Here is a 15,989-nt window from a genome sequence, read left to right as displayed (position 1 = left end):
TCATGGAAATGTGACATTCCTACCTTGAATGAAAGGAAAAATAAGTCTGAAGTCTGCAGCCATTTTAAACAGGTGTATGTTGGACAGGCCAGGTGTGGTCACCAGGGGTCTAATCATGTACCAGTTAATTCCCCTGACCAATCTGGCACCAAGTGCATCCTGACATTTTGAAAAAGAGCTGTGTTCCAACCTCTGGTGCTATGTTCAATGACTTGGTCTTTTTCATCAAAGGGGAAAAGGACTCCACATTTTCTTCAAGCTGGAAGTTTAACAAACTGACAAATTTTTCTCACAGACTGTAGAAGTTTCTGCTGTTTAGCCCTTCAACAGAAGGCATGACACACCTGCTCTGGGCTCCTATTGGCACAGGAGGACCTGGGAAAAATTCAGACTCACACAAGCAGTTTGTTTTGATCTCTGTTCAACATTGTCCTGTTCTTTTCCTGCTCAAAAATTTATTAAAATGAGAGACGTAGAGCAATGCCAGCCTATACAGGTGGCAAGGTCCTGGTGAGCAATGCTTTCTTTCCATCACCTGGTAGGTGTTCCACATATCTCTGGCTTCAAAACTTTAGAAGAGACATGAAATGTTTGCATTCTGTCACTATAGACTATTGGCTAATTAGAGCCACCTGATAAAATATAGCAGTTTCAGTCCTCTCTTCTAGTCATATGTCAACACAAAAACTGTTTCACTATATTTCAATTGACTAATACAAAATTATGACCTCCATCAACAATCCAAAATATTAACACAGACATTAAAAAAAAAAAAATTAATTTGTAAACATGTGACCATTTCAGGTTTTATTACAAACCTTTATCAGTGATCTTTAACCAGGAGTAAAATAGGTAAAAAAAATATTTGTAAGTGCAAGCTTTTTGCAGAACTAGCGTCTCATAAACTGAATAACATAAACTGAATACCAGCTGAAAAAGCTGTCATTTCATTATATTTCATTATATTTCTTTAAAGTTTAATTTTATATACAAAGTATTATATTAGCTAATTATTTCTTAATTGCTGACTGCCTTAATTTTTTTAGCAGTAGGATTCATCTATCTACAGGTTTGCTGCATCTAAAGTATCAAAAACATGCTGAAAAAAGTGCACATACTAATTGATTTTGCTACTTCTATCTCTCTCACCAATTTTTATGACAGGAAAAGTATCCATATAAAGGTTAAAACAAACAAACAAACAATGAGCCTTCTCAGCACACAAAAAGCTCCTGCATCTCTTATGTAACTTAGCACCATGACTTACAGCCTCATGTTAAGAGAAATTATGAATTACTTTGTTAGACTTACACACATAAACACGAAGTATACATTTCACTCACTCTACCCTTACCATCTTCTACTTCATTGAGAACATCCTGAAAAGCTGGGTAACAGCTGCTTTCTTTGGCCTTTAAGATCTTAACAAATCTTTTTTTTTTTTAATCCAGATAACACTGAAGCTATAATTTTACAAAAGAAAAAAAAAAAAAAAACAACCAGTTGAACATCATGGTTGTCTGTCAAATATATAGAACTTACAAGCACACTCAGAGAATTAATGAATAAATATGTCTCAAGCCTACTAGCAAATTAATACTGATAAATGCTGCCTGAAATCCTTGGAAAAGTAAAAAAAGTAGGGAAGGAACTGAATTCTTCACAATTCTCACTCACCTGGCATCATGGCATCACAACAGTGTGAATAACAAGCATGGAAAAAGCAGAGGATTAAACACAGCACCCAACAATTTGGAAAGTAAGTAACCTTGCCTATATTTTTCAATTAAAAAGAGCTATTTTGCTTGTAACAAGCTATGATTGTTATCATTAATCAACATTGTCTGATTCATGGCCAAATTTGGCAATAATTTCCTGAATATAAACTTCGTTCTCAAACTCATTTTCTCCAGAGGGTGAGAAATGTCATGGGAAGAAATTTAGAAGAGATGGACAAGAACAACAGAATCTCTTACAGATATTTAACCCCTTAACATTAACTTCCTCTTATATTTAACTCAGATTTTCTTCTGTAATTTATGCAAACACTGATTACTTTGGGAAACCACGATAAACTATTTGCAAAAACAAAACAACATAAAGTTGTTTTGGTGCCTCATTTTTCAAAGTGCATAGAGAAAGGCAATCCAAAAGAAAGCTCTCCTTGATGTTTGCAAAAATATCTGAAATCTCTTGTTTATTTTTAAATAAAATGTTGTCTTTTCTTGCTTTCCAGAAGTTCAGTGCAGTTTGGAGGCCTGTATGAAGACCATGCAGAAGAAGAACAGCAAAATCCCTTCTCACAGTGTCAGGAGTCTGCTGTGACCACCATTGATTCAACTGCATGCAGCAGAGTCCCGGAATTAGAACCTTGTCTACAAAATACAAAAACAGCCCCTGAATTTCAAAGCAAATACTACCTCATGATAATACATAGCTCTTCATCCCCTATTCCTATATGTACTTTAAGGATGAACAACACTGAAATTCAGAATTTAGTTCTAACTGCAATAAGATAAAAACATAAAAAATCCTGAAGACAGAGCTAAAAGACTATTTATAAAGAACAGATCATATTTCAGCTGTATTTATTAATCAACACCATGCCCAAACACCCTCTCAAAAATTTTTGGCTGCAAATCCTTTGAATGGCTCCTTGCAGTCATTGCAGAAGTGAAAAAATCTGCATTTTACTATTTAATTTCCTAATGTTACATGGTAATCTGTTTTTCTGAAGAAACACGAGAGTTAACATAAATATAAAATATTAAATAGATCTTATTTCATATATTTTATTACACTTTGCCAGTGTTTACAAATAGAGAAACTAATAATAACAGCAAAGCATTTTAATAAAATACTTATGGAGCATTAAAGCTCACATTCTGTTCCACACTTTATTTTTTTTCCTTTCACTTAAGCCAATTCATCAGTTCTGCCTCAGTTTTAGTTGAGTTTTTAGTACTGACACTACTCTGCCTGGCCCACTTGCTTCACTGCCATGACACAGATCAAGGAGCTGATCCTGGCCAAAGCCTTCAGATGATTTGTTATTGACAGGATTATAAATCTTCATTTATCCAACAACTGATTATCAATCATCTCTGTACACAGTCAGTCCCAAACTGAAGTCAAGACTTAGGTTTGCTTGAGCTGTGAGCTCTCTAGAACACAGCTCATAATGCTGCTGTTTCTACAGGTAAGAGAGGCACAGCTGAATAATTAGTGGTGCTCTCCTTTTTGATGCCATCCTTTGATATGAGTGTTAGTCTCATCAAAAACAATAAGATGCCTTTTGTGATATGAGTTTAGTTAACATTATATGCTCAAGGCAACAGAGTAATGCAATCTATTGAAAACACATTTAAAAGGTAATTCAAGAGAATAACCCTATTTTGTACTCTGGAACCGTAGCTTCAGCTGATTCCAAATTCTGATGACTCTACAGACTGCTTAAGTCTTACCTTTGAAATTAATAAACCCAAAATATAAATTCTTGAAAATTCATATTTCAATATGACAAAACAATTACACTTTGTACAAAAAAATACTTTAAAACATTTTTCAGTGCCAAACATCAAAATTGGTAAGTGACCTTTGAGTTACAGAATTCAGGGCTATGAACCCTTGCTATGAACTCAGTTTTAGGTCCCTATGCAGCTAAAGATGTGCTGCTACATCCATAATGTGTCCCACTGATTCCTTTCTGTGCCAGTGACTTACAAACAAGAAACTGGAAAATAACACAAAAGGAAGCAATAAGGGAAAATAGCGGTGCAAGTCTGCTTTTGTATAAGTAGTTACAAACTCATGGTGCAGTTTAGCTTGTTTTGGCAGTGAAGACATGAACAGCACAAGAGCAACCTCAGCGTAAGTGAATAAAAATTGCAAAGCAAGTGGCCAAAAATCCTAGAGAAGCTAGGATGAAAACCACAGTACTTTTATTTGTCTGTTTTAACCATTATCCTACACCCAAAATCTAATTTATTTGGGCCTGATAGAGTAACAAACAGGTTCTCCAGCACCTTGAAGCTCAGGCTCCATCCTAGCCTGCCCCTGAGCACCAGCAGCTGCTCCAGGGCAGCAGAAGTCTGCTCTCCCAGAGCCCATCCTCCTCTCCTAAAAGCCTCCTGACATCTGGTCAGCTCCCATCTCATCCATGAGTAGGGCATGCCTTACCCTGCTTGTGTGCTCCCTGGAGACTCATAAGGCAGACATTAATTTAACGAGTTCATTTGTGGCTTTATGAAGTAATTTATGCTTCCTTAACACAATAAACTCCTTAACCTTCACAGCCTTCATAAATCTGATAGGGTTTGGATTTGCTCCAGTATGGAAAAAAGGAACAAAAATGTCATTGAGAAGGGTTATGTTTCTGTTTTTGAACACTAAAGCCATGTTATGAGAGGTAAGTACTAGATTTAAATATCAAAGTTATAAATTAAACTCCTTTTGTATATACTGAGTGAGCAGTAAATTCATGTCTAAACCTTTTATTTCTCTTTCAGTATCTCCTTTGCAAAAGGTTGTAAAATATTTTAAAATAAATTTTAAGCACTTTGCAATGACAAATATTTTGTGGTTTTGGTTTGTTTTTTTTAAATAACACAAACACATGGAAATTGAAAGTTACGAGATACATAAGATACAAACTTTATCAGGTAATCTGGGAAATTCTGTGTTCCATTTGCAGAATATGCTAGTTAAGTAAACAGCCACAATAGTGCTACAGGTACCACTTGTGACAACCAGATCTTATATATTCATCTCCCTAACATCAAACCAAGGAAAAAAATAATCCCATTCTCATGTGAAGCAGAAACACCTAAGCCAGCTGAATGCCTGTATCAGTTTTCACAAAAATTAGCTTCCTTAATAAACAAAGATTTAGCAATGAACTGTGAACTTATTCGCCAACTTCCTCTTCTCTTTATGCTTGTCATTATTTGCTCTGGGTCTTTTTCTTTTCCCTACTAATCTGAAAAAAAAATCTTGACCTTTCCAAGCTGCTCAACAGTGGATTTCAGATGCATTCAGGTTGCTGTGCTTGGAATCTTTCTGCTTTGATGTTGATGGGAGTTTTGTCACGGGCTTCAATCGGGAGGAGATTTCCGTCTCGGTAGGGGAGTTGTGGTTCTATCCCTGCCCCTATTCATAACCACTGCCTCTCAAGATCAAACTGAAAAGATAATGACCAGCCTGAAATCTGAACACTGCTAACAAAGTACTAGCAGACAAAAAGAATACTTTTCATCTGCCTGTCATTGCCATTGGTATTTATACACAAAATCTGTAATACTGCAACATAAATGGCACACATTATTCCCTCTTTGAAACTTCATTTTCTTCCATAAAAATGCAGGAGTAATAATTAAAAAACCGTTCTGTGAAAATTGCTTGGCTTTTCTCATCTTAAATTTGAGTTTCTCCAAGTCTGACCTATGGACACGAATCACTACATTCTTCTCCCTCCAGCCAAAATTTGGCTGCATCTGTACATCAGAAAATTTTTCACAAGACTGGAGTATTTGCATTTAAAAACATGTTATTTTGATGAGTCAAACCTCAAAATTTTGGAAAAGAGACCCAAAAAGTCATTATCAGGACCAGAGGCATGACTTGGGAGTTGGAAAGGACAGTACAAAACCTTTAATCCATGATGTTGCCTTTTTGTACCAAGTGTAAATCTGCTGTTGCTATAAGGCAAAGTTTCCAAAGCAATTTTAAGAGAAATTTTATTGCAAGGGTAAGATAGGAGTCTGATCTGGCTTGCAGTCTCTCTCTCTCTCCTTTTTCTTCAAAGTGTTGAGATAGACTCAGTTGAAAAGTTGAAAACTAAATACTTCATGTTAGTCCCAGAACATTCAGAGCACAAAAAATATACTGAAAATTTTGTACCCAGTCCTAATTCTAAGTGTCTTCTACATATTGTTAATAAAGCAAGAGATTTCTAAAGAGCTTTATGACATATACACTAAAAGAAGGTGTTTTTCTTTAAGAAAATCTTATACAAGTAATTGTTTTTATAGTTTAATCCTAATAACTCTTACGTGACACATTGTGAAATCTTGTATACAAATCTCTTATGATTTACATTTCAGAAGCAGCACAATTTTAGGAAGACTCGTGCAAAATTAAATATTCCTTCTCTTATTACCTTCTTATGAGCTTTCCTCCTTTATGAGCTGTAAAAGTCTTTCATCTTGCAACTTAATAAACTGCTGTTACATCGTGTTGTCATCAGAGAGCTGACTGAAGGTAACGATTCCTTGCGTGCCCAGCTCTGGTGTGGCAGCTCCACATGCAGGAGAGGCAGTTAGTCATCACTGCCCACGAGGGAAGTGACTCATGCCTCATCTCTCACAATGACGTACACTGGACAAGAAGTACATCACCTTGCACTGTACTGGGGATGGCTCTGGAGACTTGAGCGCAAGGAGGAATATGTCTTCCATGCAGTAAACAATTCAGATGACAGCAGTCACACCCATTATACAAAAAGCAACAGAAAGAAAGGAAGAGTGACATGCTACACAGAACTAGGCCTCCAGCAACAAGTCACTTCTGATGATTATATTAGAAGTGGGATAGCTACTTTTTAAAAGAGGCACTTTCATTAAGAGCTATTTTGCATCAGTTGTCTCTGGTGCCAGTTAAAATATCATTCTCTTTTTATTTTCTTTTTTTTTTTCCTGATTTATCACAAGAATTCAGATATAAAAACCTCTTCTATGAAGACCACTGTGTGCTGGAGAAGTGTTTGAGCCAGCTCCCCAAACTGAAGGTCTTTTCTTCTATTCTTCATCCCAAGGCAGTCTGGGGTGTTCCTCATAGCACAGACAGCTTTCTGCACCACCTCATGCAGCACCCAAATCAAGTCAGATGCAGGTTATTGGTTTGACAATACCACTGCTGCATTTCTCTTTAGACAGACAAAAGATGAGGAGGGATTCAGCTGCCCATCAGAGCTCTCCAACAACTGATGCATAATAGAAGCCAGAACCTCAGCACATTTTGTTTGGACAGAGTGAAGAAAACCTGATATATAAATAGGAAAGTTTCAAATCCAGAAAATGCTTTCTAGAACACCTATACTACACAAACATACATATTTCTTGTTCTTCCTTCTAGACTTGCTTTCCCAGCTTCCCTATGGATATTCACTGACCTTTCCCAAGCCCCTGGGCTTGGATATATGATCATACACATCACCTTTTGAAAACCATCCCTGGATATGCCATAACACCTTTCATCAGTGTCATATTTTAATATATATAATTGCATTTAGTAATCTCTGCACTGCCAAAAATACATATAGTCTTTTCTTCCAGAGAGCCTGATTGGTAGGTAACAGATACAGAATCAGGGTCCTACTTCCAGATACCAGCAAGTTGCATTTAGGAGATGAGAAAAGACTCTCACAGACCTAACTCTGTTCAACTGTATATGCTTGATTCCTTAAGTTAGTGGGAACTAGAAAAATAATTCTGACAGCATAATTTCATAATAAATTGTGTCTTCATGTCCAAAAATAAACTAACTCTTCAGATTCTTCTTCGCCAGGGCTCTGTATTTCATGGCTTGGCAGCTCTGCAAGTTACTGTGAATTTCTCTGCTTGCTCAGAAATACAGAACTGAAATTTTCATAGAAGCAAAATGCTTTTAGCCCGCCTGAAAGAGTTAACAGCCATTATTGAGTACAGGCTAAAGTGAGTGCTGTCTGGGACAATACCAACAAGAAATTGGTTAATTCTGTGACACCAACAAGCATATACAGCATTAAGTGACTCCTAAAATGAGGTGGTAGACCACTAAATGGTATAGGGCAGGGGGCTGAAAGGGACAGAGACAGCTCCCCAGCAGGGGAGTAATCCCCTCAGAGAAGGTCAGCTGGCTTGTGGCATAGGTCAGCAACTGGAGGTAAGAAATAACAGAAACCCCTGCTATAGCATAAGCATGACTCTATTGGTAGAAGGACTGGAGGGAGAAGGGGATCTGCTTTGCACAACTGAAGTGTTCACAGATTTTCCCGTTGGACACTACAGTCATGGAAACAACTCACTTGCTACAAAGATTTTAAATGGAAGAAGTTTAATACAGTTCTTGTACTTCTAGTTCTCAACACAGATGTCACAGAGCCATTACAGCAGAAAAATCAATGACTTTTGTCAAAGTAAATGGCATAGAATATCTTCAAAACCATACACAGTCAAGGGAGGAAAGGTCAGGAAAAAGACTGACACTGTGAAGCATCAGTATTTCTTCCTCTTGGGCTTTATCAGACTTAAACTATTCTTAAAATGCATCCAGCTTACTGGATGAGAGATACAGGTGGAGCCTCACGGTGATGCAAAGAAAAGATGCACCAAGAATTAATTTTTGAACCTGCTCTGCTGGTCAAACCAAGGCTGTGGAATCAATTTGAGGTTTTGTCCAACCCCTGTTCCCTCAAAAAAAAAAAAAACAACCAAACAACTTTTTTTGTTTCAGACTGACACTAAATTCCATCGAGAGACGACACTCTCACTGCCTTGGTTGCTGGTCTCTCTTCAGATAACAAATAACAAACACTTCGGAACTGAAAATAAGAAGCACAAACCCGCTGCATTTCCCCACTACCCACCCCGGGAGAGGGGAGAACACCCTCTGAAATTCCCTGCGAAAAGCCCCCGACGGGCCGGCAGGAGGCACCCGCGGCGGCCGCCGCCGCTGCCCAACCGCTGCCTCCCGCGGGACTGCGGCGCCAGAGAAAGGGGGCTCGGCCGGGGAAAGGAGGCTCGGCCGGGGAAAGGGGGCTCGGCCGGGGAAAGGGGGCTCGGCCGGGGACAGGGGGCTCGGTCGGGGAAAGGGGGCTCGGCCGGGGACAGGGGGCTCGGCCGGGGAAAGGGGGCTCGGCCGGAGAAAGGAGGCTCGGCCGGGGACAGGGGGCTCGGCCGGGGACAGGGGGCTCGGGGCCGGCCCCGCTCACCTGCCGCTGCCGGGGCTGCCTCGGGAGCCGCGCTGGGGCACGGGACGCAGCTGCGCTGCAGCCGGCTCAGACATTTATTGCCCCACGCACACACCGATCGCCGCCCTGACCGGTCCCCCGCCTCACCGCGTTCCCGTCTCCCCGGGGATGGCTTCCCCGGCCCCTTCCCGCTGTCGCAGCCGGGGCACGGCGCTGCTCCCTCCGCCGGTGGAGCGGAGGCGGCCCGGTCTCTCTGCCTGGACGGCCCCGGGGGTGGCGGCGGAGCCCATGCGGGAGGGGCCGGGGGCGGAGGGCAGCGCGGCGGGGCTGGAGGGAATTCGTGACCGTTCACAGCGTCGAGTCCCCATGGAGCAGCACTGGTACATCCTCCTCCGCGCCGCCGGGAACGTGTGAAATACGAATCCCCCTCTCAGCATCTCTCTCCGCAAATGTGTACAAAAGTGCCATAAATTAACTGTTTGTTGCCTGCCCGTTCCTGCTCCCCGGCGCGCCCGGGGGATGCCAGAACAGCGCGTCCGGTGGGAGCTGTTAGACATAAACAAGACCACAAATGTGCGGCTCCCACTCGGAGCTCCAAAATAACGACTGGGACAGGTCCCGCCGGGTCCCGCTTCCGCTGCTGCGGGGACGCAAGGGCAAGGGGCTCAGGAGGAAGCAATGCCCCGACAGCGGTTTCATTTGGGCAGCTCTTAGTTAAACTTCAGGCCATGAGAGTAGCAACCGCCTCTTCCACGCGGTGGGAGGACAGCTGCTTTCTGAAGTTACGGTCACTGTGCAACAAACATTTCCTACCGGGATTTAAAACTGCTCCTCTGCTTGCTTTTTGCAGAGAAAAAAACCCGGGTCACTAGTGTTTGCCTTCACAGCTGCTAAAGCTGCCTAACTGTATCTGACTAAGCACAAACAAAACACTGATATTTTCATAATACATGTTTTCAACCCAGTGAAAGCAAAATATCAGCGGATGTCTGAGAAAAAACACCCATTATGTCAGCTGCAAGGAAAGCCAGCTTCACTTGGTGTCTGACAGGTTTCCCTCTGAGGTTTCTTCAGTTTGGCACTTTCAGGCTGCTCATGTCTCTACCAGCTTATGGTGGTCTGCCAAGCTGTAGAGCATCTCTGCAGACAGCCACTCATCCTGGAAAAAGTTGATTTCTGTCATGCGACTAATGCAAAAACACCCTTATAAAATACGAGCCTGCTCTTGGCATGGGCATCTGGAGACCTCTGTAATCGTGGCGTTGTTTTCAAGAAAACATCTAGGATGGAACTATGAGTTGAGTCTACTACCAATGTACCTTAGAGACGGGTGCCTCTGAGTGCACAGAGTCCTGTGCTGCTGCATGTACAGCTCTCTCAGGAGCTGAGCACGAATAGTGAGGCAATGCCCAGCAACCCACCTTGTGCCAGACTGCTGCCCCACAGACCTTTGGAGCTGGCTTGCTTCCTTTGTGCAAAAAAACTGTACTTCTGCTTGATGATTTTTACTCTCCTTATTTTGCAGCACATGGGGCATTACATTTCTTCCCCTGGTTTCTTTTCTGTGACCACCTTTGTTCTTATGTTCCAAGAGAAGGTGATTACTTTCCCCTCTGCAGGGGTCAGCCAGAATTCAGCAGTGTTGCTAGGGCTTGGAGCATGGCTCTCTCACCAGTGCCATCCATTTGCTTTTCATGCTTCACTTGGTCAACATTTAACCAACTTCCAGAGCACTTTTTCACCTCTCTCAAGGAAACTGAATTTTTTTTTTTTTTTTTTTTTTTACTTCTCTTGCTCTTTAGAGACATCAATCTGTGCAATATAGCTCCTCACAGCCAAGCTTGTGCTACATCTCTTTCCTGGAATCACAGAGTGGCAGAGAAAACACCTGTCTTGGTGCAGGGGTTTTCCAGGCTTCCCCAGACAAACCTTCCTCTTGGGTCACAGCCAGAGGAGTCTACAAACTTAAATGGGCACAATGAAAAAAAAATTATCTATTATCTATCTATCTATCTATCTATCTATCTATCTATCTATCTATCTATCTACCTACCTACCTATCTGTCTATCTGTTGAAGGCAAGTAATTTCCCCATTTCCTGTGGCGAAATAAAACATGCTTTAAAGAAAACTTAAAAGATCTATAATTAAACAAGGATGAAAAATCCTAAAAGTTGACCCAAAGTCTCTTCTTGACTTCTGTAACCTCAGTGACTGTCCTCATAATTTGTCCTCAAGATTTACTTGCCTTATTCTTTTCTGATAATCCTTTTGTTTCTTTAAATCTCATCTCAAATATTCAGCAGAAAATCTAGGAGTGCACTTCAGCAAAAGTATGGATAAAAGCTTTGATGTAAATTTTCTAGTTAGCTACTGCAGCTGTAGCACAATAAATGCATGTATTCAACACTTTATATAGAGTGGATATTTGAATTTTTTAGTTGGCCGGTCATATGGACAATTAACAGATTGTTAACAGACAAATTCAACAGTAATTTGAGATCATAATAATACATTTTGAGGGATATAAGGTGACAGTTGACTAGACATACGTGAAAAAAATATTGATCTCTAAGATCTCAGTGAAGTAGTATAATAGCGCTTTTGTTCTCTGAAATGAAAAAGGTTGGCACCTTCAAAACGTAATTTTCTGATCCCTATTAAAAACTGCCTGTAGAATTTTCATGGAAAGCTTTGTTTAGTTAGTTCAGCTGAGGGATCACATGGTACATTCTGTCAAGTCATTGAAATGAAGGGATTCATACAGATTATTGCAGTACATGTATTTTTATTTCTTCAATATGATAAAAAAGTAATCTCCAAATTCTTTTTCTGAACCTGTGACACATTTGAAATCTGCTATCAACCTCCACAATAACTTTCACTTTTGATTTTCCTCCATGTATCATTGCTGTCCAACTGGTAGGGGTTTGTTGCAATAAAAATTTGTCTCAGTCAGTTTCTTTTCACTGCATGTATTCCTGTGTGTTTGCTAGATATCTCCTCAAGACCACAGATGATGATGATTTTTTTTTTCCTGCAGGGCATAAACAAAACTTGAAAAAATGGAAGAGATCAAATAGAGACAGGATTAAATTTAGCATTTTTGCAGGTAATGCCTCTTTACATATTGGCTTGTTACATACTCCATTGTTCTCTAGCTCTCTACTCTTCACATGCATATTGCCATGTCAGCTACCACCAATTAATTAGATAACAATCTAGACTAGAGTTCTTAAAAGAGTGAGAAATTTTATTCTAACACTGTGGTAATAGACTACTGTGCTAAAATAAGCAGAACATAGAGGCTATTGAACAGTCACAACTAAAGGAGGAACAAGGGTGCAATCACTAATTATTACTGGCTAAATAGCAATAATAAGTAGCAATCGTAGCAGCTTCTAGGCGATCCTCAGTGCCAAACTAATTTTGAAATCTGCAAATGTAAAAAGAGAAGACTACCCAAAGGTTTCAATCTTAGTTTCAGAAAAGGCTTCAGGCATTTATTTCAACGAAAGTGAAACTTAGAGACACCAGTGTATAAGTGTGGATTGCGTTTAATGCAAAAGTCATATTTACTACAATACATCTGAATTACACCACTTGAATGTTTTCAGTAAATTGACATTGGATGCCAGTGAAATCAGTTCTACTCATATTTAAGAGCAGGAGCTTAAATGTATTATTATTTCACATCTTAAGCTCTTACAATTTAAACCAGAGTATTTTTATTCCATCAAGGCTATGAACTTTATTTCTATGTAGTTTCATGCTGCTATAAAAGAGAAAGAGAAAAAAAAACCTGAGAAAAATTGAATTTTTTCTCTGTAAGTAGAAAAATCTCTCTGGTTTATGACAATCTGTAAAAATTGATTGCTTCTCTTAATGTAAACAGATGGTAACATCCAGGATGATTGACATTTGCTATGTCCATGCACAGCTCCCAGGGGAATCTACTTTTAACCATATTCTACTCTGTCTGCAAGTCCAGCAGTAGGAAAAACAAATACTGTCAAGAATTTCCACTTTCAAAGACCTTCCAATAGTGAGTCTGAGTACTCTCTGACTTCTGCTCAAGATACAAAGAAGCTGCTAGCACCACATGCAAGGCCAATGTTGTGTCAAAAGTCAAAAGCATAAAAAAATGTGTATTTGCAAAGGGAAAATCCTACCTATTCTCCACCTCCTTCTAGCTCAACATGGTAATTACTTATGGTAACTACTGCTTTTCCTGTTTGTGTAGTATAATTTTAGACTCCATTCAGGTTTTAGTTCTTCAGTCTCCTGTTTTGTAATGTACTCTTTTTTCTTTTCCTAATTAAGTATTTTATCACCCTTCTCATCCTATTCTTAGGTAACTCTTGCCTGCTTCAATTATCTTGACTTCTTTTCCCTTTATGAGCAGCAGTAAACTTGAGTGACTGCTGTCAATAAAAATGGAAGACTTCAGGGGGAAAATGTACACCAACCAGAATCCTGTTTATGCTCTAGCTACACCTTTTTTCTCCTTTAAATAAACACTTCTTCCACATCTAGTTATGGAAGTTTCCTGTTAGGAATTGACATAAAATGATGAAAAATCTGGCATGCCTAAGCAAAAATTACTGCAGTACAAAAGGAAAAAGAGTGACTGGAAAAAAATTACTTCACTTAGTTTGGCTTTCACTTTCTTGGCTTTTTTCCACTCACCTGTTTAATGTTGCATATTAATCCCTTAGATTATTAAAATTGTAAGCAGAGGATCTATTTTTGCAAGACTGAAGTAGAACTGACAAAAAGGAGTTAGTAAGAAGATAGTGTTTTATATATTTGGTGATGTACAAACTCAAGAACCTTTAAGTCCTGAAAGATGTATATGCCCACTTAGCAGACACACATATTAGCATCAATTTAAGTTAGGAAATTGAGCTGTGAAAGTAAATCAATACCTTATTAATTCACCTACTTTTAAAAAAATTCTGAATGTGTCTAGGTCTATGCAGAAAATGCTTCTCTTGCTACTTGCTTTCAGTAGTTTTAAGAATCTTACAGAAGTTTGACAAATGTGTCAACACCAAAAGCTCGGCCAGCTTTGAGATCGGGTTCTTCCTTGAATTTGGTCCAACACTTCCCTTTAAAACACATACAAGAGACACAAGGTATGCATTCAACTGAAAACAACATAAAAATAATGCTTAATAGAATTTTAGATCAGCAGCACAAACATTTTTTGATAAACACTCCCTGCCCTGCAAACTTTTATTTTAAACTGTAGCTTGGACTAAGCTTCCATAATATGTGGGGATAGAACAGAGATCTCATTCAACTGAAATACTTTCCAAAGGAGTTTTCCAGTATAAATATTTAAGGGAGAGCACTTTTTTTGTCTGGTCTATGTGTTTCTGCAATGTGTTTAGCAAGAAGCAAAAGGTTATTCAAATAAAAAGCTATAGTATTTGAAAATGCAATGAGAGAGGTCTTAATGGCAACCTAGACTAGCATAGAGCACAGAGGCATGAGGGAACAGATGCAAGAGAGAAAGTGAAAAAAACCAGAAATGCTGTAAAATGTGTATCTGGTAAAGAAATCTCTGAATATTTATGGTCTCCAATACACTTCAGTTAAGAACAGTTTCTTCTTCCTAGGACAAATGATAAAGGGTGAAACATTTTTTTATTTTTTAAAAGGTTGTGCTAAAATATTTTTGTAAGAAATTACTAAATGCTGAAGGCTAGGCATTTTCCATACACAGAAGTAGAAATGATAGATACAGCTTTGAATTTGTATATTATAAATCTTACATTGCACACTGCTACTCATGTAAGTCAAAGAAATGCCTATGCTCCTTGACCTGACAATTTAGAAGTAGGTAAATTTTGGTACTTACTATGAAAACCATCCAACAAACCATAATAAACTGATCAGAAAAATGCCCATCACTGTATCAACAGTAGTTGGGCAAAGAAGCAATCCATCTGCTTGTGATAACCTCTGCTCTTTTTTTAGTGAGGCTCTTCTAGAAAAGGTATCTCGCTGTCTTCTCTCCATGGAAGGTGCTATCTAGCAAGCAAAGATAGCACATGCCAGCTCTAGGTCCCCACAGCACTTCCATTTTCATTGTCAAATCTCAGGATATCAGGAAATGATGCAAGTAGCTTTGAGGAAACGAAAAGGAATGGGAAGCAGGGACATGGAAGTTCAATGGAAGTTCAATTAGGAAGTTCAATATGAATTAACCCTGATATTTGCTACCTAGCGAGACAGAAAATAAAAGCTAATGGAATAAATATAAAATGTAACTTTAGATATTTTTAGCAATGCAAGTGAATTTACAACTGCAGATAGAAATACTCGACTTGGTGTCACACTTCATGATTTCCAGAGTAGAATGATCACATTTGAAGAACTAAAAGGGTAAAATGTAACATGCAGATTCATCCTTATGTAAGAATTTGTTATTTTCTGATATTGAATATTTGAAATGGTGTAAGCAGAGGACTAGTCTCTCACCAGTAATGTAGAATTTGCTTCAAAACGCACCACTGCCACAATACTAAAAAATTGGCCAAGGAAGACATTAGTTGGTCAGATGTCCATTTACTTTGAATTATGACATAGATTGACTTCAGAAGTTTGACATTCAAAGAGAGGTCACTGAGAATTTAACAAGTATTTAATCAAACATATAATAAAGATATATCTTTCCTATATCTCAGGAAAGATGATTCTGTTTTGCAGTACAAGGTAAGAAGTCTCAAAGTATAAATTCATCTTTTGGAAAATGGAAGGAAGTGGACTTCTTATGTGTATATGTGGAGATTTAGGGACATGTTTTAGTGGTGGGATTTGCAGTGTTAGCTTTTCAGTTAAGCTCAATGATGTTAAAGGTCTTTTCCAACCTAAATGATCCTGTGATTCTCTATGCATTTCTTCCTTTGTGAAACAGCATTACTTATTTGCAGCAAAAGTATGGTAAAGTCTACCATAAAAACTTCCGGCATTTAAAGAAAATAGTATAGCATTATCATTAGAAATTTGGCATACCGTGAAAGTTATTTTAGTAT

General features: G+C 39.0%; 1 protein-coding gene across 3 annotated transcripts in view; it reads right to left on the bottom strand.

Moving 5' to 3' along the window:
- Positions 1 to 11,727: 11,727 nt before the first annotated feature.
- Positions 11,728 to 15,989, bottom strand: part of SP4 (Sp4 transcription factor) — a 32,464-nt gene continuing 28,202 nt past the window's right edge. For 2 of the 3 annotated variants that reach the window (XR_008430855.1, XM_053942263.1), the window contains one exon: positions 13,891 to 14,057. Coding sequence is in view for 1 of the 3 variants with exons in the window: in XM_053942263.1 (XP_053798238.1) it covers positions 13,972 to 14,057 (86 nt within the window). In the remaining 2 variants the exon portion in view is untranslated. Of the gene's footprint in view, positions 11,984 to 13,890; positions 14,058 to 15,989 lie in introns of those variants that run through there. The other variant, XR_008430856.1, reaches the window with a different exon arrangement.

This window comes from Vidua chalybeata, chromosome 1 (assembly GCF_026979565.1).
Source record: "Vidua chalybeata isolate OUT-0048 chromosome 1, bVidCha1 merged haplotype, whole genome shotgun sequence".
Taxonomy (NCBI): domain Eukaryota; kingdom Metazoa; phylum Chordata; class Aves; order Passeriformes; family Viduidae; genus Vidua; species Vidua chalybeata.
Note: the sequence above shows the minus strand (reverse complement) of the source record. Positions and strands in the feature narration are given on the sequence as shown.